At 34.0% G+C, this 27,695-nt stretch overlaps 1 protein-coding gene across 1 annotated transcript in view; it reads left to right on the top strand.

Annotated features, from left to right (window-relative positions):
* Positions 1-27,695, top strand: part of LOC145243054 (protocadherin beta-7-like) — a 62,102-nt gene that overhangs the window by 21,353 nt on the left and 13,054 nt on the right. The window contains exon 2 of the mRNA XM_080106160.1: positions 15,919-18,254. Coding sequence (XP_079962286.1) covers positions 15,919-18,254 — 2,336 coding nt within the window. The remainder of the gene's footprint in view (positions 1-15,918; positions 18,255-27,695) is intronic.

Here is a 27,695-nt window from a genome sequence, read left to right as displayed (position 1 = left end):
GGTTGTTCTAATTTACATGTGCATATTTTTATAAATATTTTCACGGACGTTTTAAATATTTCATGAACTGTTAATTTAAATCGATTACAATACACAGCACACATACAATTAACATATCGTATGCATAAAATATTTTTATGTGCTTTTTTAATAACTATCCAATAGAACAGGCGCCTAAAAAGATCTGTTTGTTTTTTCATTATTTATCATCCAAGTGAGTTCCACGTTTACTTTGAATAAAGGACGAAATTATTATATTTGAATATTTTGAGTATATTACTTGTATTGGTCAGACTATTGTTCTCATCTTGTTATTTGTGCAACGTTTCAGTCGGCTGGTCCTTTGACCGTCTTCAGGCACGTTGGTTGTTGTTTGGAAATAAAAAGAGAAAAGTTACTGGCTCCGTAGATGTTTTCGTATTCTTAAAACTTAAAACTTAACTACTAAAGTACTAAACTATTGACTCGTTCGTATAAAACAAAAAAAAAAAACTTGATCTTCAATGACAACAGAATACGTCGTATAAATTAAAACAAAATACAAAAATTGTCTGGATTCCTTGATGAACAATCTTATATGGGTCGAAATTTGCAGAAATTTTAAAATAAATTAAATGTTTTTTTTTTTTTTTTTAATCTGCATTTTGATTAAACTCTGAACCTGTTTTTATATTTCTTTAATTACAATGTTGTCAAACAGTAAAGATGTTTATAAAACTTTGTTTTGTTTTTGTTTTATGTTTCTATTGTTTTTATTTTTTTTTGTTATTATATATATATATATATATATATATAGAGAGAGAGAGAGAGAGAGAGAGAGAGAGAGAGAGAGGAGGGCCTCATAAATGTGTTGACATCCTCCTTCTTATACCCTCTGATTTCCCCAAACGGTCACCCATTTAATACTGGTCAGGTTCAATATCGCTTAACTTTGATGGTCTATTCAGGACTAGTGTATCAAAATGTATATAGTCATAAAAACTACTAACCGAGGCCAATTAAATCATCGTTATCAAATTTCGTCCGCAAATTGGTCTAATGGATACTGTTGTGGCTTATGGAATTTTCAATGGCTAGTTCAAACCCTCTGCTTGTCATTTATACACAAATGGAGATAAGTTTATACTAAGTTATGGATAAAATTAGCAAATTGTGTTCGTTTAATAATACCAAATTAATCATTTGCAACAAGTTTTCAGGATTAACGTTAAATCGGTTGATGTGTTGAAGAAAAAAAAAACATCCGCATCAACTATTTGTGATTGTTATAAGATACTAAATATTAACAGTGATTAGTGGGGGGGGGATGTGTTCGAGTCTCTCGAAGGGTTGTTACATCCTGAACATGGCAAGAAGCGGCTCCTTAACTATTAAACATGATAGATAGATAGATAGATAGATAGATAGATAGATAGATAGATAGATAGATCAACGGTTTGATAAATCGTTGGCTACATTTGCTTGGCGGATTTTCTCTTGGAGTTCTCGGTGTCATTAGTGGCATGCTTTTCATCGTCATTAATATCAAGGACCGTTCTTAGTGCTGGAAGTGAAAGCTGTATGAAATAAACGAACAACGAATATATATATATATATATATATATATATATATATATATATATATACTAGCTGTACCCTGCCACGCGTTGCAGTGGCTCAATTTGGTGTAATGGAAAAATTTAATAAAAGAGAAAATGCATGTTTCTTATATTAGTACAGCAATCCACTGCAAAAAGTGAAAAAGAAGGCGAAACTGAAAAAAATGGTGCTCTTGCAGAATTTGATCTGGATCCTCGAGAGTTTCTGTCAATCATTCATGTTTTGGACTTGACCAACAATCAGTGGATGAAGCCGAACGTAGCAAAAATGTTAAAACGCTAAATGCTTTTTTTTGTTGTTGTTGTTTTAAAAAATGTGATTTAGTAATTAATATTTGGTTGATGGTGGGGGGAGGGGGGTTACTATACACAGATTCGAAAAAGTCGTCCAAAAACAAATAAATGAAAGCAAAGGTAAGGTAATTTACGTTTCTACCTAATTGGATAATTGTTTAGTGTTTTTATGTAATGTAAAATGTTTAATTGGCTCAAAAAACAGAAATGGTCGCGAATTCTGTTGAATACGTTAAGTTTGGGAAAGTAAGTTGAAAACTAAAAACTATACAAAACAGTGTCTGAAACTCACCGAACATATGTTACCATGACATAGGCTGGCATAATGGATAGGTTTCTGACAGTATTTTGTATAGTTTTTTTTAGTTTTAATTCACTTTCTCTAACTTAAAGTAATCAACAGTGTCCACCACCATTTGTAGCTTTCAAATACACCAATAAACACTGTTTTTCGAGCCGACTAAACGTTACATTAAATGAAAAGGGTTTAAATTACTAAACACAGATACAAAGAAGTTGTTAAAAAATAAATATATAACAAATAAATGTTATCAAAGACAAGAAAAGTAAGTGTTCTACCTAACTGGATAAGATTTTAGTGTTTTTATGTAATGTATAATCGGTTCAAAAACATTCAATGTTTATCGGTATATCTGAAAAATACAAATGGCGGCAGACTGTATCGAACATGTTAAGTTTGGGGAAATTTTGGGAAAATGAGTTTAAACTAAAAATACTGTTAGGAACTCACTCAATATATGTTACCATGATGTAGGCTGGCATATAATCGGTGGTTTTAAACTTTTGCTCGATACAGGTGACGACTTTTAAAAATCCCTTTTAGTGATTACCTGGTTTGAGGATATTTGTACAACTAAACGGCAAATCTGCTCAAAAAAATCCGGTATTATTTTACTTTAATGCCCGTTTCACGTTCATATATAACGAAATATTTTATTGTAGATTTCGGTGTGCTAAAAACGAATCTGCAAACCGTTTACGTAGCAAAAAAAAAGTTTTCATGACATTCATGAAATTACTTTTTCGAAAAGTGGGTGATCACTTTTCAATGTAAATTTAACTTAGAATGAGCACCCATTTTCTGGCCACCTGAGAGAGGGGCATTTTTCTGTTTCTTGGCTAAAAAGTTTTTTGTTTGATTTCTTTTGCATGGTAATAACCCCTGAACTCTGGGACTATTTTCCATTTAACAGCCGTAGCCTTCGTTTACGCTATGCATAAGCATAAACGAAAGCTGTTTAGCCAATAAACATGGGAAAAAATCCCCCCTCTCTCAGGTGGCTAGAAAGTGGGTGCTCATTTTAAGTTAAATTTACATGGAAAAGTGATCGCCACTTTTTCGAAAAAGTAATTTCTTCATATCATAAAAACTATTTTTTTTGTGACGGAAACGGTTTGCAGATTCGTTTTTAGCACACCAAAATCTACAAAAAAAATTTTGTTATTTACGAACGTGAGACGCACAGCCCTTAATGGAAAATTATATCAAAAATCCGGGGGAAAATAGTTTTCAATAAAAACAGCAAATGAATTCGATAGAAAAAAAATGGATGCTATTTTTTTTTCTTTCTGTGTGTTTCTTGGCTAAAAAGTCTTTTTGTTTGATTTCTTTTGCATGGTATTAACCCCTGAACTCTGGGACTATTTTCCATTTCACAGACGTAGCCTTTGTTTATGCTATGCGTGAGCATGAACGAAAACTGTTAAATATGCATTCGCGTACCAAACTGCCTTGTCAAAAAAACCTTTAAGCCAATAAACACGAAAATAAATGCCCCTTCCTCAGGTGGCCAGAAAGTGGGTGCTCATTTTAAGTTAAATTTAGATGGAAAAGTGATCACCCACTTTTCAAAAAAAAATTTCTTCAGATCATGAAAACTATTTTGATACTCCTTGGGCGTTGAGTTCCATGGCGACCCGCAGAATTATTTAATGGTCGTTCCCTTAGTACCCCCCTAGTCAAGGCTAACGCATGCGCACGTAACATTTTTTATTTATTTACTTACTTGGTGGAGTTTCTATACTGATAGGTTTTTTGAAATTTTTTCACTGGATTATTATTGATTGAACACTAACCAGATTTTGGAAAAATATTGAAAAAAAAAAATCATTTCAACATTTGAAAGGGATACTCACTTTTTAGTTACCACGTTCTGGTAAATCGGTCACTTTTTATTTATTTATTTATTTATTTTCTAAATACGGAAGTGTCTTCGGGAGATATAAAATGGTCGCATGTTGACGAAGCAATGTATCGGGAGGCGTACGGGATTAAAAATTATTGGTAAATTTTTAGATTAGGTCCACCTCCTCAATTTTCTTTTAAATGACGACTTGAAATGGTTTTCGACTATGCTGAATACGAAAATCGCATCGAAATTTTGCAGAAATAAGTAGTTATCAAGATATAAAAAGTTGTATTATGCATTGTAATCTTTGGCGGCCATCTTTTTTACGTGTGTGTATTTGTTTATGGCGCGTGTGCACGTAAAAAGATGGCCGCCGAAGAATACAATGCATAATACAACTATTTATTTCCGCAAAATTGCAATGCAATTTGCGTGTTTAGCATACTCGGAAACCTATAAATGTCGTCATTGAAAGGAAAATTGTGGAGGTGGACCTAATCTAAAAAAATACCAAATTATTAAACATTTCTCCAGCATGTTAGTGAAATTTATAATACTTTAAAAAAATTAAAAAGAAACAAAACAAAAGTTTTGAAAAAAAACTCACCTTTCACAAAAACAATTTAAAAAAAAAACACAAACTGACTAAATAAGTAAAAAAATAAATAAATAATTAAAAATCTCGAAACTTTATTTTCATGAAAACAATAAAAAAAGTCCTGTTCTCTCTATTTTTTTTTCTTTGAGAAACAAATATATTTCTGACTTACAAATGCGGTAGAGACTCATTATTTTTACTTTCTATGGTTTTGATATACCGCGTTTTTATTGCTTACAAAATGGGTGACTGATTTATCATAACGTTGTAACTAAAAAGTGAGCACCACTTTCAAATGTCGAAATAATGATTTCTTTTTTACATTTTTTTTTTTTTAATAATATGTTTAATTAGTGTCCAATTAATAATAATCCAGTGAAAAAAAATTCCAAAAACCTATAAGTATAGAAATTAAGCATGGGAGTAATGCTTGTACAACAACGTCGCCTTTCGCACTTTTACAAACATTTTTTAAAAAAGTAACTAAACCATTTATTGATAATTTGTCACGTGTACAAACATTTATTTATTTACGTAGGCTCAACTCCTTTCATGAATAAGAAAAGTTTTACTCTTTAAGAATAATAAAAGGAAAAAGTTACTGAACATTTATAAAAGGACTTCTTTTCATGAAGGCCAGAGGAATAGTTGGCCGAAAATTCGTGAAACAACAACAATAAATAAAAATGGTGCTAATGCAGAGAGCCGCGCTATTTTTTAAATCATATTTCCACGTTTAAATAACGTTTTACGATATGTTTTTTATTTTTATTTATTCAATTGTAAGGTTAAAGTACAGAATAGGTACAAAACATCCTTACCTCCCCATGTTAAGAATGACTTTTTAAATAATAACATTATTTCAGCACGGATCACTCTCTGCATGAGTAATCTTATATAGAAAAAAAACTCAAAAGCAAGCAACAAACTTTTTTTTTTGGCCTTATATAATAAAGAAAAGATGTGTAAATTAAAAAATTTGGAAGATAAACAAATGAAATATGTTTTTTTTTTGTTTTTTTTTACTTATCGAGTTCACAGAAAATTAAACCTTTCGTCAATTCGTGGCTGTGAAATGAATCGAACCGGAAGTTCAGTTTTATCAACAGAACAGATTCGCAGAAACGATAAATAAATATATTTATTTTATTTAATATTTTAATTTTAATTAGGTAAATTTATTTTAATAACATAAAAACATATCTCGACTCTAAAAATGGGTTGTCTGAAAATTTCAAATAAATTGGTAACGTATAAACATGGTTTTATTTCTTTAGAACGAACCAACTTTACATTTATATATATATATATATATATATATATATATATATATATGTGTGTGTGTGTGTGTGTGTGTGTGTGTGTGTATAAATTCGTTGTTCGTTTATATATATATATATATATATATATATATATATATATACATATATATAAATTCGTTGTTCGTTTATATATATATATATATATATATAAATTCGTTGTTCGTTTATATATATATATATATATATATATATATATATATATATATATATATATATATATATATATATATATATAAATTTATTACGAAGGAGCATTTTTTTTACGAGATTTGGGGCACGCGACAAACCCGTCCATCGCTGATCGAGATCGGATTCTAACATTTTGCGTCCAATGCCAACGGCATCTAAATCAAACTGATTATCTCTGTCTTTTGTGATGGCCGAATGGAAAGAGATAGAAAAAGAAGTAAAGAGAGACAGAAAGAAAGGAAGAGAAAGAAAGATGAAGAGAGATAGATCCACACATATTACAAACAAAGACAGTGGAATATTTGCATTGCTTAAAAACTAATCCTGGCATCACCTAAATAAATCTGACCTTTGCACCTATTAACCCCTAATTGCTTTCACATGGCAAATATTCTAGAAACATCTGTACAGTTCTGGGCCGAGTAAGAGATCGCCGTCCCTGACTTGTTTTCCTAACGCATTTTTAACTTTTACTCTGTCGAAAAGCACAAAACAGGTATAAGGTATTTTAATGGGAGAAGCACTAGTTCACCCAACACGGGCTTTTTATTGTTGTTTCACATGTGTGTGTGTGTGTGTGTGTGTGTGTGTGTGTGTGTGTGTGTGTGTGTGTGTGTGTGTGTGTGTGTGTGTGTGTGTGATAATACATCCAACGGAACATCTCAAATTCCTAATTTTAATATAGTTACATCTAGAGGGCCACCGGTGCAGCAGAAACACAGAGAGAGAGAGAGAGAGAGAGAGAGAGAGAGAGAGAGAGAGAGAGAGGGGGAGAGAGAGAGAGAGAGAGAGAGAGAGGGGGGGGATATAGCGTGAAGAAAGAGTTTAATTTTGGATTTTGTCTTTCCTTTATTATTTTATATTTAACTGGTTTTACGAACTCACCTTTTCCTGATTCCAAAACAAATTTACCCGAGCTCAATGGGTAACCCAACTTTTCTATTTCTAATATCTTTATCTTATCGAAACATTATATATATATATATATATATATATATATATATATATATATATATATATATAAGGTAAAATTAAAAGCCAAGAACAATGCGAGATTTTTTTTTATATAGAGTAAAATTAAATGAAAACAAAAGAAATAAATTTCTTTTTTTGTTTGTTTTTTCTTTTTCACACAAATTTTAACTCTAAACAACAGTATTTTTTTTTCTGTTGTATTCAATGGTGTTATAAATCTCAATATATTTCAGACCTATTAGTCCTTTTTCAAGAGAAGACAGCGGATAGTGTTCAAAATTGGAAAAGCAGCTACAGAGTTTGCCACGTGATACCGTGAAATATAGAACAAAAAATGACGTTAGGAGAACGTTAAAATAAATCAGTTGGTCTTTAAAATACTTGTTGAGTCTGTGAACCAAGGGAGATGACTATTCAAGCAAGGGTTGAAGGGAGGCAACTCTGTGAGATTTTATTAATCTTTTAATTATTTTAAAACAATAATTTTTTTTTCTTTTTATTATTTTAATTATTGTTTTTCTTATGTTTTAAACTTATATTATAAAAGCGGAGCTCAATTCCAGTCTATTGTTTAGTGTGGAAGTATTTTTTGAAATAATTAAAGATTCGAGAATACGAAGTTGACCTACGTTTCTTGAAGAAGCAAGAATGTTGATGTGAAAATCCGGTTCTGAATTAATGCAAGTGCGAATATGTTTATAGAACGACGAAGCAGTAGTGTTTAAATGCTCTTTAATGCGGTGGTAAAGCAATCTGGTAGTGCTTCCAATGTAAGATGCACTGCATTTAGCGCATTGTAGGTCGTAAACAACGTGGTTCTTAAAACATAAACCTGTGTGTGATATTGGGCAATTAGAGAGTGAACAAGGGGAAGGTGTATGCGATGGATGTTTTCGGTTGAGCTGTTGTCTTAAAGTAGATCCAGTGTGGATGAGTTGAATGTTGAGTCCCTCGCTGCGGATGGCTTTTCGGATTGAAGATGAGATTTTGTCACTGAGGAAGGGTAGTTGTAGAAAACAATTGTTAGAGAAGGGTCGGGTGTTGCGTTTTTTCTTTTTAAGTGAGGATAGGATCGTATTAGGGTAGCCGTTTAGTGAGAGGGTCTGTAGGAAATTGTTAGTGTGTGTATGTTTGTCGGAGATGTTAGTCCATTTGTCTTGTATGCGTGAGATTTCGGCATGTGCGTAGTTTAGTTTGTCCTTGAGAGGTAGTGCAGATTTGAAATGTACGAAGAGGCGTTTGCTGGCGGATTTTCTGTAGAATTCAGTGCATATGGCACCATTTTTTTTATTTGTATTTTAAAATCAAGTAGAGAAAGAGATTCAGAAGAGTCTGGGTGTTCTATAGTAAATTTTAAGTTTGGGTCGGCGTTATTGAATTTGTGGAAAATGTTAATAGCTTCTTAGCGGGAGTATGTGATAATTAAAATGTCATCGATATATCTAGTAAAAAGGAGATAAGAGTAGCAGGTACTAAGGGTGTGTCTTTCGAGTTTGTCCATATAAGCAATGGCAAGAATACCGGATAGACTGGAGCCCATGGGTAGTCCAGATACTTGTTTGAACGTGTTTTGTAAGAAAGTAAAGTAAGTGTTGTCTACTATAATACGGAGGAGTTGTAAGAGATCTCCTGGAGTAATTCCGAAGCATTGTGGGTTTTTAGATGCTATAATATCTGCCATGAGATTGATGGCTGAATGTGCAGGAATGGAGGTGTATAAAGAAACGACGTCTAGGCTAAATGGGTATCTGTATAGTTTAAGTAGATGATGTGGTAGATCGTTGAGTCTGTTAATTACTTGGTTGGAACTACTAACATGGGCTGGGAAGGTAGAGAGTAGAGGTTTAAGTAGGCGGGATATTAACCAAGAGAGTTTATAAAGGGGACCGTTAACGCTTGAAACAATGGGTCTGATCTGTGTGTGTGTGTGCTATTTTTGTGGGTTTTAATAAGGTGATAAAAGGTAGGTAATTCGCTGTATTTAGTAATAAAATTTAGTCTGTGTTGTTTTGGGAGATTTCTTTTAAAACAAATTTGAGACCATTTTTTTTTCAGCTTGATCACCCTTTCTACCCACCTCCTAATAATATTCCACGAGATCTAAAACTTTCAAGGTTAAAGCATAAAATCTTCAGAATACTTGAACGCGAAAAACACCATATTTCCCCCAATCTTACCAGGAACCAATACCTCACCCTTAAATCCCTTAAAGACAAAGATTTTGTTTACTTACCCTCTGATAAGGGCAGAGAATTTTGCGTTATATCACAGGAATCTTATAACAACCTTGCTATAGAGCATCTTTCCAATACCGACCTTTAAACCCCAGCACATAATATCACTGCTGCTCGTATTGAGAACAACATTAACAAGACATGGTCTCAAATTTGTTTTAAAAGAAATCTCCCAAAACAACACAGACGTTGTTTACAACCTACAATGCGCTAAATGCAGTGCATCTTACATTGGAAGCACTACCAGATTGCTTCACCACCGCATTAAAGAGCATTTAAACACTACTGCTTCGTCGTTCTATAAACATATTCGCACTTGCATTAATTCAGAACCGGATTTTCACATCAACATTCTTGCTTCTTCAAGAAACGTAGGTCAACTTCGTATTCTCGAATCTTTAATTATTTCAAAAAATACTCCCACACTAAACAATAGACTGGAATTGAGCTCCGCTTTTATAATATAAGTTTAAAACATAAGAAAAACAATAATTAAAATAATAAAAAGAAAAAAAAATTATTGTTTTAAAATAATTAAAAGATTAATAAAATCTCACAGAGTTGCCTCCCTTCAACCCTTGATTGAATAGTCATCTCCCTTGATTCACAGACGCAACAAGTATTTTAAACACCAACTGATTTATTTTAACGTTCTCCTAACGTCATTTTTTGATCTATATTTCACGGTATCACGTGGCAAACTCTGTAGCTGCTTTTCCAATTTTGAACACTCTTCCGCTGTCTTCTCTTGAAAAAGTACTAATAGGTCTGAAATATATTGAGATTTATAACACCATTGAATACAACAGAAAAAAAAATTACTGTTGTTTAGAGTTAAAATTTGTGTGAAAAAGAAAAAACAAACAACAAAAAAAAGAAATTTATTTCTTTTGTTTTCATTTAATTTTACTCTATATAAAAAAAAATCTCGCATTGTTCTTGGCTTTTAATTTTACCTTATAATTTTCTTCAACAATGCTTCAAGCAAACTACAATCTACTTATATATATATATATATATATTTTGTGTACAGAAAAGTAAGTACGCTCTTAAAATTTGGATTTTCCTTTTAATTGAGCACTCTGCTGGAATTCTTTTTCCAAAAAAACTAATCATATATATATATATATATATATATATTTATATATATATATATATAAAGCTGAATGTGTGTGTGTGTGTGTGTGTGTGTGTGTGTGTGTGTGTGTGTGTGTGTGTGTGGTCACGAATAGGCTCCTATATGGGTGACTATTTTAAAAAACTGATAACATATAATGATAGAAGATGTATCGAGACACAGGAATGGGTATGTTTGATCTGGCATAATGATGATTCATTAAAATTGTGGGGTCTGAGTTCGCGCCTGGTTCACAAAGTATGGAAATAAAAAATTTAAAAATTTAAAAAAACGTTTACGAGTGTTTTTGATATAGATGTACATAAGAATACTTTGATAAGTATGTTTTAACTTAAATAGGGATAGTATAATAAAATTGTGGGGTCTGCGTTCGCGCCTGGCCTCCATAGAATGGAAATAGGCACACACATTAATAAAGATTTTTCATATCTATCTGCGTAAGTATACTTTGATAATTATGTTTCAGTTTGAAGAAATATGGTATAATAAAATTATGGGGTGTTCGTTCGCACCTGACCTCCATAGAATGGAAATATGTCACAAAGTTTAACAAGGTTTTTTAATATAGATCCACAGAATATTGTGATAAGTGTTTCAGTGTGAACAGGTATGGTATAATAAATTATGGGTTTTATCTATTTTATTTTTACTTTCATCATATTTTGCTTTGGTTTTGATACCCCCAAATTCAACCAAAATTTACAACCCTCCCTTTTCATAACCTATCATACTTTCATAAATCAGAGTCCATTTTCTGTAGACTGTTTTTGAACCCAGTCAACGACGGGTACTTTTGCTAGTATATATATATATATATGTATATATATATATATATATATATATATATATGGCGACAAAAAGAAAATCCGCACTTGTAATTTTTTTAAAAACTGCAAATTTAAGCTAAATCTAATGTAACTGTTTAAACAAACTATACCTCATTTGATTGGCCTTTTATTCTTCTATAATTTTACCTGTTCAAATTTGACTTTTAATTGAAATATTCTAGCGCTCACGTCAATTTGAAAAAATAACTTCAAATTGGGGAGGCAAAAAGAAAGTCCGCACAATGGAAAATTGTTATTTAAATGTAACTTTAAGACATTAATGCAACACAAATACAACAGGAACACAATGAACTAGTTAATATGTCGTAGCATAGACCTTCTGTAATTTGACAGCCTACAATCTTTTGGGAATTCCTTGAATTAGACTGCAGCAATACTCCGGGGAAAGAGCATCCCACTTTTCTTTAATTTTTGTCCAAAGTTCTTCCAAATTTGAAATTTTATCATTGCGTAGCTGTTGCTTGATGTAATACTATACGTTTTCGATAGGATTGACGTCTGGAGATTGTTCAGGCCAATCCAAACACGGAGTATCATGCTCTTCCAGGAACCTCTTGACATTGCCAGCTGTGTGAATGGGAGAATTATCCTGTATGAAGATGGGATTATCATTTAAATTCTGACTAAAGTAGGGTAGAAAATGCTCAGTCAACATATTAATGTACTTGGTCGAATTAATTCGACCTTGCAAGCGAACTATAGGCCTTGGACCATTGGTACTAATAATGCTCCACACCAAAACTGAACCTCCACCACCTTGGTGCGTTAAAACTGAGCACCTAGGATTAAAGTTTTCGTCTTTCCTCGGACAGACGTACTGCCTACCATCACTGCCTAGCCTATTGAACTTGCTTTCGTTGCTAAAAAACATTTTCGATCAATATGAAGAGCCACAATCTTCACTGCATCTGACGAAGTCCGGACGGCACTTTCTGTTCTTTACAGAAATCATTGGCTTGTGTCTTACAACATATCCTCACAAATTAAATTCCTTTAATCTCTTCTTGACAGTAGAAAGAGGGCACTTTTTAACAAGATTGCACTGCTGTTGGATTTGGGGAGCCGTTTCAAATCTGTTTCTTAGGCTGCGGATCATGATAGCGTTGTCTTCCCTGTTAGAAGTTACTCTAGTACGACTAGATTTAAGGGCATCACGAACACTGCTGGTGTTTTGGTGCTTTTACACAGTCTTTCGTACCGTTTTCTCATCACATTTAAATCTGCGGTTAATTTCTCGATTGGATAAACCAGAAATGTGGAGATTAATGAACTCCTGACGATCACTAAGAGAAAGTCATGGCATATGGACTAAATGTTACGTTGTATAACCTGAAACAACAACAATTACGATTAGAGATGCTTTGTTGCCTGCTGGTGGATATTTTAAACTGATTTAGGAGCGATAATTTAAGCTGGTTTAAAGCGAGTTTGTTTCTGCGGACTTTCTTTTTGTCTCCTCAATTTGAAATAATTTTTTTAAATTTACGTGAACACTAGAATATTTCAATTAAAAGTCAATTATGAACAGGCAAAATCATAGAGGAATAAAAGGCGAATCAAATGAGGTATAGGTTGTTTAAACAGTTACATTAAATTTAGCTTAGATATATATGTAAGGTGAGCCAAAAGTAGATGGACAGTATGTGGAATAGGTAACTGTATTATTTATATTATTACAATTGTGTTCGATATTAGTGTAATACAATAATAATTGTGTTCATATGCTATTAAAATAATTAGTAATGAAATTTTAATAATATAAATGATACATTTACCTATTCAGCATACTGTCTTCCTATATTTGTATCAAAGCGAAAAAATATTTGCAATTGCTCTTAAATTAATATAATGTAAACAAGGGAGATAACTTCATCATTGCACCAACATTTTGGTAAGAGTTATTGGACTTGAACAATTTCAATTGCAACATTTTCCGATTATTGACCTCCCTTGAAGGCGCAAATTCGGACTATTGTTCTCATCTTAAGTATCATTTTCACAACGTTTCGGTCAATGTAACCTCCGACTTTCTTGTATAACTCGGAAATCTTGAGGGAATGGATAGCATACTCTAATTTTGTCAGTCATGATTTAGTCTAAAACAATTCACACTTGTATTCTTAGTGTCGAATCTTAAACTTTTAGAAGAGTGTCACTTAGAATTGTAAAAATAACATACAAAGGGAGAACATTAGCCCAAACAAAATCCAAACTTAGTGGGCCCTGTGGACATTCCACAGGTGACTCCTTCATATGTAATATATTGATGTTGGCATTCTATTGATTTTCAGCATAAATAGAGACGCCCTTATATTATTGTACCTATTTACTATGCCTCCCCACGAGACAGAGTTAGACACCAGGGTCGTTATTTAACGTGGAGAAAAGGTACAAAAATAAAAAAAAATTGTCTCAGTCGTGAAGGACTGCTCCTCCACCAAAAGAGAACAAAAAATGCAGGTGCAGCATCTGAAGACAGATACTACACTTTGATCTTGCCCAAAAGGCCATGTAGCTCTTTTATTAAAACTGCAAAATTATTTATCCAAGCTAGCAGGGACGCCCGGCGTAGCCCGGTCATAAAATACGCTTAAATATGATATTTTGATTCATGTAGATTTCATATATATTATTATAGATTCAATTTTATATCGATTCTTATGTATCATAAAGTTGTGATTTCAAAATAAAAAAAATATATTTATATGACTTGGGTGCATCAGTTAAAATCGAAACCAAAACCAAAACTTATGAAGAAAAAACAAGTATCTATATAAATCCCCGAAACAGTTTCATGGTAAACAACTGATGATCCCTAAAATAACATTAGGATTATTGTGAATTCAAGAAAGCAAGTTGATGCAGTTGATTAAATGATTTACTAACTAAATAGTTTTCCAACGAATGATAAAAGATATAAAAATTTAATAAGTTTTTTTTTTTTAATAAGGTTAAACAACTTCCAAGACTATATACATAACTTGAGTTCCTTCAGCTATAATCAACACCAAAACCAAACCTTATGAAGAATTCTTGGTAAAAATTATTTATTACAAAAAATGGAAGGTCATAACAATTAAACGACAGTCACTCGGAAGACATAAGATGCAAGCATGACACACCAAATAACATGCTATTGTATTAATATATAGATTATACAAATGATTAGTATTGTATTAATATATAGATTATACAAATGATAAGTATTGTATTAATATATAGATTATACAAATGATTAGTATTGTATTAATATATAGATTATACAAATGATTAGTATTGTATTAATATATAGATTATACAAATGATTAGTATTGTATTAATATATAAATTATACAAATGATTAGTATTGTATTAATATATAGATTATACAAATGATTAGTATAGTATTAATATATAGATTATACAAATGATTAGTATTGTATTAATATATAGATTATACAAATGATTAGTATTGTATTAATATATAAATTATACAAATGATTAGTATTGTATTAATATATAGATTATACAAATGATTAGTATTGTATTAATATATAGATTATACAAATGATTAGTATTGTATTAATATATAGATTATACAAATGATTAGTATTGTATTGATATATAGATTATACAAATGATTAGTATTGTATTGATATATAGATTATACAAATGATTAGTATTGTATTAATATATAGATTATACAAATGATTAGTATTGTATTAATATATAGATTATACAAATGATTAGTATAGTATTAATATATAGATTATACAAATGATTAGTATTGTATTAATATATAGATTATACAAATGATTAGTATTGTATTAATATATAGATTATACAAATGATTAGTATTGTATTAATATATAGATTATACAAATGATTAGTATTGTATTAATATATAGATTATACAAATGATTAGTATTGTATTAATATATAGATTATACAAATGATTAGTATTGTATTAATATATAGATTATACAAATGATTAGTATTGTATTAATATATAGATTATACAAATGATTAGTATTGTATTAATATATAGATTATACAAATGATTAGTATTGTATTAATATATAGATTATACAAATGATTAGTATTGTATTAATATATAGATTATACAAATGATTAGTATTGTATTAATATATAGATTATACAAATGATTAGTATTGTATTAATATATAGATTATACAAATGATTAGTATTGTATTAATATATAGATTATACAAATGATTAGTATTGTATTAATATATAGATTATACAAATGATTAGTATTGTATTAATATATAGATTATACAAATGATTAGTATTGTATTAATATATAGATTATACAAATGATTAGTCCTTAGCTCCAAAATTTTTAAAAAATGACGATTGATATCAAAATGAAACTATAATGCTGAATACTTCAGATTAAATATACTTTTTTCATTAAACCTTATCCTCGAGTAGCCTTTTGGCCCTTGATAATTGGTAATTAGTTTATAAAAAAAAATAAAAAAGTAAAAAAAGACACATAAATCTGACATAATTTCAGTTCCAGACAGTTTTTTTTTCTTACATTTAAACCTTTTTCTTTTTTTATTTCAGCTTGAACAAAGATTTAAGAACCTCCATGTTTTCGAAAGAAACATGCGATTTTTCGATGTCGCCATCCTTCTGTCTCTGATCATTCCTTGTTTGAATGTCAACCTCACCTATACAGTACTTGAAGGTATAGTACCTGGCACGTATCTAGGTAATGTTTCCACTGATGCAGGGATAATCACCAACTCAACATCACAGAATGACGGGTTCAGATTTCTCCAACTGAGCTCTGAACACACCAGCCGTTCTTTGTCTCTGTTTCGTGTGACAAAAAAATATGGCGAACTTTACACTGCCCGGAAAATCGATGCCGAAATTGTTTGCAACTTTCGCGTCGTGTGTTACAAGATTATCAATATTGCAGTACATCACGACTTGTCTTTCGTCAAGTTGATTGAAGCGAAGATAATAGTCAAAGACGTCAATGATCAAACACCAAAGTTTCCTATGAAGGAAGTTAGCGTTGAGTTTTCAGAGAGAGACTCTAAAGGGATGCAAATATCAATTCCGAATGCTGTCGATGAGGATGTCAGCGTTAGGAATTCTCGGATTAATTATGAACTGAAGAAGGGAAAGAGAGATCCATTCTCTTTGTCCGTTTCCAAAAGAGTTGATGGAAAGATTAAGTTATCAATCCAGTTGGAAGCAAGTCTGGACAGAGAATTGGTTGACACCTACTTGCTCCAAGTTGTTGCTCGCGATACAGGTTTACCAACAAGGGAAAGCATTTTAGATGTCAGGATCCTTGTTAGTGACGAGAATGACAATGCGCCGACATTTAGCCAAAGTCTTTATAATATCACAATAGGCAAATTTCATGAAAGATCAGAACCAGTGATTTCTCTCAGCGTGACGGATTTTGATTCCGGTGATAATGGCCGGGTAACTTTCCGATTCAGCTTGGATACATCAAACGCGACAAAAAAACTGTTCAACTTGAACAAAGAAACTGGGCAGATTTTTTTAAGCCATGGTTTAACTCTAACCTCAGAGAGGCAATTCAAACTGTATATCGAAGCTGAAGATGGAGGAAATCCTCCCTTAAGTTCAGTAGCGATGATTTTAATAGATGTAGTTAGCGATGAAAACCATCCCCCAATCATAGACGTCAATATAATCTCAGAAGGCGACGGTGTCGGAATATCAGAGGATAGCAATATAGGCAGTTTTGTTGCATATTTAAAAGTGACGGATTCTGATAACGGAGAAAATGGAGAGGTGTCGTGTAATTTGCATCATCACAAGTTCGAACTCAAGCCGCTTGCAACGAAAAAGTATAAAATAGTTTTAAAGAATCCCCTCGACAGAGAGGAAGAAGCCATTCACGAATTAATAGTGGTGTGTAGGGATGAAGGATCACCTTCTTTGAAAAGTGAGAGAAAACTTTTTATCAATGTCTTGGACGTAAACGATGAGCGGCCACAGTTTTCTAATGCAACATTTAAATTCTATGCCAACGAAAACGAAAAACCTGGGTTGAAAGTGGGTTTCATTAATGTGTCGGATCCAGATACCGGAAGCGGATGTCAGTTGAGTTTCTCTTTGCTGACGAGCAATGAAGAGTTCTTGCCTTTTAGAATTTCCCAAGATGGATTGATTACCACAAGTGCTTTGTTAGATCGTGAGTTTCAAAGCTTTTACAAGTTCCAAGTCTTTGTGAAGGATCATGGGATACCCTCGCTCAGTGATATGGCTGATGTTATTGTCGAGGTAGCAGACAAGAACGACCATGCTCCGTATTTCACTTTTCCAAACGCAAGTCCTCATATAATGAATATTACATACTATCTAGGATACAGTCAGAACATAACGCACATCAGAGCTGCTGATGACGACATTCAACAGAATGCACTACTTCGATTCAGAATAATGAAAGGTAACAGGAACGAACTTTTTACAATCGATCATTATTCCGGCATGTTATCGTTTAATAATATGGCAAGTAAAATCGAGGCGGGAACCTATGAACTTGAGATTGTTGTAAAAGACAGTGGTGTTCCGACTCTCTCGGCTACAACGCACATGTTTTTAGTTGTTTTCATCAGTCAGAGATATTCTGCGGCAGGCGACGGCGATAATACAGGCGCCATGATTTATCTCAACGTGGCCATTGTTATTGTGATAGTGTCCGTGACACTGGCCATATCAATTGTGCTTCTCCTTACGATGTGTTATATCTGCTATTCAGATAAGAAAGTGGCGGCACCGAAACGGATGGGTCTGTTAAAATCAGAAAAGGAGTACCTTGCTGTTGCTGGCACCGTTTCGAGAGAAATCATCGTTGGAAGCCCCGCAAAGTTTTCACCAGAAACCGTTACAGTTGCATCATCACGAACCAGGTAGGAATTAACATGTATATCGTCACAATAAATTAAAATCAAGATTGATACTGGGATAATTAGAAACAAAAAAATATAAAAATAATGTCATCTTTTAAAGAATTGTTTTTTCTAAAATGAATACAAGATCTTTTCCTAGCTTTCAAAAATGTCCCAAGCACAAACTGTGATTATGTTCTGATTCAATCTATTCCCCTCCTCCTGCCACTTCTCGTTTCATTTGCTGATCACTGCAAAACATATGCTACAACTGTTCCTGTTTTCCTTTTCTTTATATTAATATATCATCGATTTATTTTCATCCCCCTGTCCTCATTATTCCAAGCTCCTACTGCAACTGATCTTGGATATGACCTTAAACTATATCCAGTGGTGAGGTCCTAGCTTGCGGGCTTTGGGGAGTGTGGAGCCACCCTTTAATTGCCATTGCTCCCAGGTCCAATCTGACCCGGAGTGGTAGTACCTGTTAAGGTTCCAACTATGGGTTGAATAGAAACCGACTTGAAAACAACGAATATATTCTATTAAAAATGTTTTCTTCAAAATCTTTGGATTTGGCATTAAATAATCTGAAAAGGGTTGATATGCCGTAAAACAAAAACAACCAACCAATCAACCTAGTACAACTACTAATACATCTATGGCGGCAATGGTGAGCATGCACCGCCAAAACTGGGGGGGGGGGCAGGTCAGTACTTTTTGACGGACCGTCTTTTTAAAAATCTACCAAAAATCAGGTAATTATCCGATCAATACGAAATTTTCAGCGATTATTAGGAGAAGAATGAACTTTATAACAGTGTACTTATTTTTCATAAACGATATTTATATATATTTTTTTTTTTGCTTACAAAACCCCCCCCCCTTGTTTTGAAGTGGGAACAAATATGCTTAAAATAATCATCTGAGACTGAAATCAACATATTGTGTTGTAAGGGACAGAATTATAGATTCAAAAAAAAAAAAAAAAAAAATTGTTTGCATACCTTATTTTGACGTCTGAATATCAGAACTTCGATTGTGTTTAATTATCCCGCTTTTGAGTTTTGAAGTGTGAAATTCGGTGAATATGTTAAGTAAAATAATTAATTTAAGTTAAGCAAAACAAAAAAAAAATTTTTTTAATATTTATACGAAAAAAGCTATTTTAAAATTTTTGATAAATAAATTAACAATTTTTTTTTAGTGAGCCGAATAATGCATGACCATTATTAAACAGGGCATGCTTTGAATAATCGATACCCAAAAAAAAAAAAATTCGATAAATATTGTGCCCTTTGTGTTAAAAATAGCATCTTTTTTTTCGATCCCGTTTGAAAACGTTTGCCGCCTTTGACTATGGTGGACCAAACGCGCTGAAATAATTTTTTTTTATTCTGCTTTAAATTGCCCCCCCCATTTTGGGGAGTCTGGCCCCCACACACATACACATTAAAAACCAAACGCATACAAATGGTCACCCATCTGGTACTGGCCAGCCTCAGCTTAATAATACATTGAAATTTTCGTCACTGAAAAATAAGTTTTTTTTTGGCCTGTTTGGTCTTCCATAGTTTGCTTTTTATCAGACGAAAACGTAAACAGAGTCGATCTGAACTCTACGTCAACGCGAATATCTGGTTACCTATATGAATAAGTGCAATTATTTGAAATTCAGGTACTTATATTATAATATTTTTGCATATTCTCTTAGAAAATCATCCTAAATCTTAGTTAGACAATAAATAAATTAATTAATTATTTCAAAAACCCTTTTTTTTAAATATTTAAGTACGTTTTTTGTGCAAGACAAAAAATGTCAATTGTTAACTTTTTGGGAAAATTTAACATTTAAAATTGAATTAAAAATAGTAGAAAGAGTTTTACATTATTCTGTTTTCTATATGATAAAATTCAGGGTTTTATCTTTCTGGGAAAAAAAAGTTACTCAGAAATAATGGATTTTAATAAACGTAATTTCGTTTTAAAAAACAACAACAACTTGATTTTGCGGCCATTTTTGGCGGTGCCTAATCTAGTCTGATGGAGTATCCAACATCACTTGAAGAAGGTACACTATTATTTATATAAGCCACTTTTGGCCTGCCATGCCGAGGAGATCTTATGTGGGCTGCAGATACGAAATGTTATTTTGAATATTTAGTCATGATTTACTTATAGGAAAAATTATCCTCGTGCCTGGTTGTCCTGACAAATCGATGGAGAGAAATAGAGACACTCAAGTTCCATCTCTCATAAATATAAAAAAATATAAAGAAAGAAATATGGTCCTTGTATGATATGTTTTAAATTGTGGACTTATGAAATAAAGACTTATTTTAACACTTGATAATGAATTACATATATCGAGAATTTTCTGTTTCTTTAAGCAAGCATAGTTTTCACTCACTTGCAATAATAAGTTTACATCGCAAAAACTGAATTCAAGTTCTACAACTCTTTACTAATTTAAACGAGTTATCACCCTTAGATTAATAATTGTATTTGTCCAAGTCTTAAAAACGTCGTACTTGTTTATGGTGAATTAATCTTTTGGGGTTGTTTAATGCTAAGACAAAATACATATTTTTAATTGTATATTGTATGCTATTAATTGATAACAAATAATTATTGGTACTCATTGGACGTTGAGTTCCATGGCGACCAGCATAAAAAACAAGCGTCACTCTCTTCCTGGCGCATGCGCGCGTAACATTTTTTATTTACTAACGTTGTCGTAGTAACTAAACGATTATTTGTCACATTTTACCAACTGTGTATACCTTCTCTTTAAATGTATTTATTTAATGCATTTTAATTACATATGCGTAAAAATGGTCTCTAACACTTAGTCCCACGCGAGCCGTTTTTATGGTCAGAAGAACTCTACTCGATAACGAATAGCCTATGAAAGAATATAGAAGAGCTAGGACCACCTTTCTTTCTACTATAGAAGACAGAAGTTTAACCTAAACAAAAATAAAAAATAAAAGAAAAAACAAAGAAAAAAGTAAAATTACCATACTCATGTGCGCACTATAAACTATAAATAGATATAAAATCCGGGGAAAGGAAGTGAAGCCCCCCCCTACCGTCACACTAAGTACAGGGCTACGCTCGCTGACAGACGCGACAATTTTGAAGATGGGCAAACAATATAAGCTTAGTTAATTTAACAAATCCTAATATTACCAAAATGGCAACTGCTTTTTTTTTTTCTTAATTTTGACTAATGTATTTTAACTATATGCGCATATATTGTCTTTAACTCTTTGCTTCCATGCGAGTCGTTTCTTCTATTACTTTATTTTTTATTTATTTATTCACTTTGTTTATTTATTTCTCTTTTTGCTTTTACCAACTGTGTATACCTTCTCTTTAAATGTATTTATTTAATGCATTTTAATTACATATGCGTAAAAATGGTCTCTAACACTTAGTCCCACGCGAGCCGTTTTTATGGTCAGAAGAACTCTACTCGATAACGAATAGCCTATGCAAGAATATAGAAGAGCTAGGACCACCTTTCTTTCTACTATAGAAGACAGAAGAACTTTATTTAAGTAGTATACTTAATATATGCAATCACCGTACGCTTGCTTGTATTTAAGTGTCCTCCATGATACCCATACCATACCAAACCACTGCACGTGGCTCATAATTTGACTGGCACTATATTTGTAACTGCAATATACATAATCCCAGCTGTGATACTAGGGCTAATTTTCTGAATAGATGCAACACTCTGCGCCTGACCTTAATGACTACAATTCCAAATCCCAACGAACTAGCTGTCCCTATAACTGGGAGGGAAAAACCTAATAGCTAGCTACGAAATCTTATACATTTTACCTCCAAGACGATTGCGTTTGTCTTACCTGCATGCATAAAAAAAAAAAAAAAAAAATTTCCTCCCTTCTTCAAACTAAACCTTGCCTGTAACTCAAAAATCCTAATGGAAATCCATCTGTAAATAAATAACCCCTCTTCTCTTGAACGCTAACAATCTACTCCTTCCAACCTATCCGCCACTAAACTCCCACATTGCTCTGCATCTGTAGTGGAATCGCTAACTTCCAGCCCCTAATCCCTCACATGCAAACTGTTTTAATAGCCATCACTAAACATCTATACATTTCTACCTCTAAGGCATGCATTACAGCTCATTCCTATCCAGTAAGGGACTTAACAGCCTATGCACACAAAGGCAGGTACTTAACAGCCAAAGTACTCAGAAACAAAGCGATATGCACTACACAACTGTCTCCTCGAGTTTTGCAACGATTAATTACGTTATTGAAACGACACTCCTTGTTATGCAAAACGCCCCATGACATTTACTAAAAAATACCTACAACTTCAACTCTATTCGCACCTACTGAAAACCTGCCCATATATCTATTCACCTAATTACACATGACTCAAAACTTGCTGTCTTATCCATGCTATATTGCACTTACATCTTAACCCTCCTATCATCTAAAATAGCCCGGGCACAACTCGTAGCTCAATTCTTAATACCTACTCATACTGTAACACTATACTAGACCTAAGCTAACATTAATAAAATAAAAAAAGGGTAAGACTAAAATCACATTATCTCCTCCCTAACAAGCCCTCTTACAAACATAGACGCTTACACTGCATGAACTTCACCCACCCCCTTTATCCATTAACAAGTAAATAGCATGTCCCTAAATCACTTTGAGGAGTGTAACTAATCAGTAGAGATATAATCCCCCACAAACTAACCCAGTAACACTAACAACGCGGGGTCGCAGAAATACCTGGATTAGAACCTAGGCGCGGAGAAAACCCTCTCAGGCTGACGGACCCAGTAGGTCTTCCCAGATCATCCGTCTAGGAGAAGGAAAACTCTGAAACTAAACCAAAGGGGAGAGAGGCCTCTTCAGTCTTGGATGACAACCTTCCTAGAGCTGGTGACTCAAACAAATTCACCGGTTTGCAAACCTAAATTGCTTAAGGAGTAGATAGGCTCTGTCTATCGCCCGGCTTCCATACTCCTTCTTTGCCTATTAGTCAAGCGCAGAGACACTATCTCAGTGATTCGACAGATACACCCAGCGGTAGATCTTGTTTCCTGGCTAGGACAATGAACGCCGTTCTTCCCCATTCCCAGCATGCCCCACCCCTAAAACTGAACATTTGGGAGTGCTTGAGTATAAGATATGCCTGAGCGATTAGATCGGGTTGACCTTCTTCTAAAGGGTTGAGGGTACCGGATTGACAGTTCCTGGCTGCTGTTCCCGACTGGTAGTACAGGAGCCCTAACTCTTTGGTAGCGCTTAGAGCGGCTGCTCCATCAACAGTTGAATAATATCGGGTTGTTTGCAGTGCCATGGCGCGCATGGAAAGGGACCCTGCACTCATCCCCGGTGGGCTTTCCTGAGGCCACAATCCTAATTGGAGAAAGGTCAGCTGATGGTCTACTTGTGATGCATGTCTGAAGCTCCGCATAACCTCTTGTTTAGCTCCCCCTTACCGAAACTCTTAAAAAAAAATATGATGACAGTACAATCTAAAAATAAGCTTAAACCAGGATTAGGGACAAACAAATTCAACTTGCCTCCTCCCTTGAGGCTCTCATTCACAAATATCCGTGGGCTTAGAACTAACTTAGCTGATGTTGAAGCATTTCTCTTAACAAATACCCCGGATATCTTAGCACTAAGTGAGACTAACCTACACTCCTCCATTCCCTCTAACCACTTTAACATGCCTGAATATCTCCCACTCTGCCGTAAGGACTCTGACAGACATATGCACGGACTTAGAGTTTACATTCGTAATACCCTTCCCTTGACTAGAGAAACAAACCTAGAAACAGATGATCAAGCCTTTATGTGCTTTAGACTAAACGTGCAACACAGTATTAGCTACTATTATTTTCTCTACCGCTCTCCCTCGACTCAGGACTGCTCCATAATAAACAAAGTATCTGACAGCATAGACACGGCACTGTCCCTCAACACTAGCGCACAAATACATGTGTTTGGTGACTTTAATGTCCACCACAAAAACTGGCTTGGATTCTCTACTCACACAGATGCAGCGGGCAGCACAACCCGTAGCTTCGCTATATCCCACTCCCTATCACAAATTGTTACGTTTCCAACCCGTTTCCCTGACCAGGAAGAACAACACGCATCACTTCTAGATCTGTTTTTGACCACAGTTCCTGATGACTGCATAACGAAGGCCCACAGCCCACTCGGGAACACTGATCATGCAGTGATAATGGTTGAAATCGCCCTAAACTCTAGACCCAAAACTGAAGAGCCAGTGCTCAAAACAACGAGATATTATAATAAGGCTGACTGGGAAGCCATCAGGGAACTAATTAGAGATGCTCCATGGAAAAATATTTTCTCTCTCCCTGCTGAACAATGTGCAAACGAGACCACTGACTGGTTCAAAACTGCAATCGAAGCGCATGTTCCCATGCGGAAATTTTATAGTAAGCCCCACTCTCCCCAATGGTTTACGTCGACTTGTGCAACTGCCATTACTCAAAAGCAGCATGCATACCGTAGGTTTAACCGACATAAGTCCAGTTCAAACAGACTGAAGTATATAGAAGCTAGAAATAACGTTAAGAAAGAAATAGCGACAGCTAAGAGAGAATTTACGGAAACCACTAAAAAGCGCATCGAAGCACAAAAACTAGGAACTTGAGACTTCTGGAAAATCTACAACAGTGTAGTAAATAATGGGCAATCAACAATTCCCCCTCTAACCAACAATCACGAGGTTGTCTCCTCAGCAACCGACAAGGCTAACATGCTTGCCAGTCAGTTTGCCTCAAACTCCACACTGGACCCTTCCAACCACCCCCTACCTGACTTTCCTATGCGGACAGACGCCACACTAGACGATCTGAAAACCACCCCTGCTCAGGTGCATGCTATCATAAAAAACCTTGACACCTCAAAAGCATGTGGACCCGATCTTATCCCAGCTGTGCTATTAAAAAAGTGCTCAGCCGAAGTAGCTCCAGTTCTCTCCAAACTCTACAACAAATGTCTTAATGAAGCTTGCTTTCCGGGCTGTTGGAAAACTGCTTCTGTTGTACCAGTATTCAAGAACTCTGGCGAAAGGACAGACCCATCAAATTATCGCCCCATTAGCCTCCTCCCACTTTTTGCCAAAATATTTGAGACCATAATTAACCATGCTCTTGTCCATCATCTTACAGATGCTAAACTACTGACTGACAAACAATATGGATTTAGACAAGCCCGTTCCACAGCAGACATCCTCACTCTGATCTCTGAACGTATATACCATTCACTGGACAAAGCGGGGGAAGGCAGAGCGGTAGCTCTAGATATATCTAAGGCTTTTGACAGGGTATGGCATGAGGGTCTCCTCAGTAAAATCAGATCATACGGTATCACTGGTAGAATACTTAACATAATTAAATCCTTCTTAGATAAGAGAAAAATCCAGGTAGTCCTCGACGGTCGCACATCTAAACAATATGATATAAATGCGGGAGTGCCCCAGGGTTCTATCCTTGGACCTCTATTGTTCCTGATATTCATAAATGACCTCCCCGACAACATTGCCTCTGAGATGGGTATATATGCTGATGACACTACATTCTATGGCAGACACGACAGGAAGACGAATGAACACATTTCTAAAGAAATGGCAGAAACACTAGAGGAAGACCTCCAATCTGTAGTGGAATGGGGACAAAAGTGGTTGGTCGCGTTCAATGCTGCCAAGACTAAACTAGTTTCATTCAATAATTACAAGAAACCCTCTCTACCACCCATAGCAATGGCCAACGACTCTTTATCTGAGAGTCCATCTTTCAAACTCCTTGGCCTAACGTTCACAGGAAACATGAGTTGGAACAATTACATTGAAGGCATTGCCAGGGCCGCTGCAAGAAAGGTAGGCTCTCTCTACCGTGCTAGAAAACTACTAACACCCGAAAGTATCCTGTACCTCTATAAGGCCACCATTCGCCCATGTATGGAGTATTGCTGCCACATCTGGGCTGGTGCATCTGCTACTAGTCTCTCACTCCTTGACAAGGTTCAAAAGAGAGTCGCAAACCTGATAGGCCCTGAACTGGCATCTAAGCTTCAGCCTCTGTCCCATCGACGAAATGTTGCATCCCTCTGCCTTTTCTACAAGTATTTTAGTGGTGAATGCTCTGACGAACTGCAATCACTTGTGCCCCCACGACGCGAGCACCCTCGACAAATCCGACAGGCTACTAGATCCTACCCCCACACTGTAGAGATCCCTAGATGTAAAAGATCTTTTTACTCCAATAGTTTCTTCCCCAGAACCGCAAGACTCTGGAATTCCATTCCAGGTCACTGCTTCCCCAACAGTACTGACGTGCAGAAGTTCAAGTGTAACGTGAACCGACACCTTGCTGCCCAAATCCCTACATAGTACCCCAGTAGTTGTTTCCCCTGATAGTAGCCCCCTACACCAAAGTGGCAATTTGCCTTGTTTGGGGTGAAAATGTAAAAAAAAAAAAAAAAAAAAAAAAAACATTATTTATTTATTTTGAAAAAAAGTTTTACTCTTTATGAATATTAAAAAGAAAAGTTACTAAACATTTATTAATAATGTCTCACTTTTACAGGCATTTGTCTTTTAATTTCTTTGTAAATGACTTTTATCGATTTTTTTTTAAATAGCATTTGCGGATGGGTAAAAAAAAATAACTAAACCATTTACTGATAATTTCTCACTCTTACAAATGTTTTTAACAAATAAATGTTATCAAAGTCAAGATACTGACAAATTGTCAGTAAATGGTTTAGTTTTTTTTTTGTTTTTTTTTCGTTTTTTACCCATCCGCAAATGCTATTTAAAAAAAAGTCGATAAAAAGTCGTCATTTAAAAAGAAATTAAAAACAAATGTCTGTAAAAGTGAGACATTATTAATCAATGTTTAGTAACTTGTTTTCTTTTAATATTCATAAAGAGTAAAACTTTTTTTTTCACAATAAATAAATAATATGACAAATAATCGTTTAGTTACTACGACAACCTCAGTAAATAAAACAATGTTACGTGTGCTTGCGTCAGGAAGGGAGCGACGCTTGTTTTTTTATGCTGGTCGCCATGGAACTCAACGCCCAAGGAGTACCTAATTATTTTCTATTCACATCATTTTATAGATTTTTCTGAAAGTATCATGGCGAATTTGTTAAAATTTTTGTTCGTTAATGAGAATTCTTTCTTATATAAAGTTTGTTTTAAAAAACTCGATTGACAAACTTTATATAAAATTGTAAAAAGAGAATTTCTTTTATTCATTATTATTCCTTCATTTTTTTTTCTATTAAAACAAAAAAAAAAAAGATGTTTTCTAAAATTAAAATTGATTGGTTTGGCAAAAAAATAAATAAAATAAAATGGAGTCGTCTAGCGCGCATTCTGCACATGCGCCGCTATGAATACATAAAT

Source organism: Euprymna scolopes, chromosome 21, assembly GCF_053919585.1.
Source record: "Euprymna scolopes isolate OS-2025 chromosome 21, ASM5391958v1, whole genome shotgun sequence".
NCBI lineage: Eukaryota > Metazoa > Mollusca > Cephalopoda > Sepiida > Sepiolidae > Euprymna > Euprymna scolopes.
This window is presented reverse-complemented; position numbering and strand designations above follow the sequence as displayed.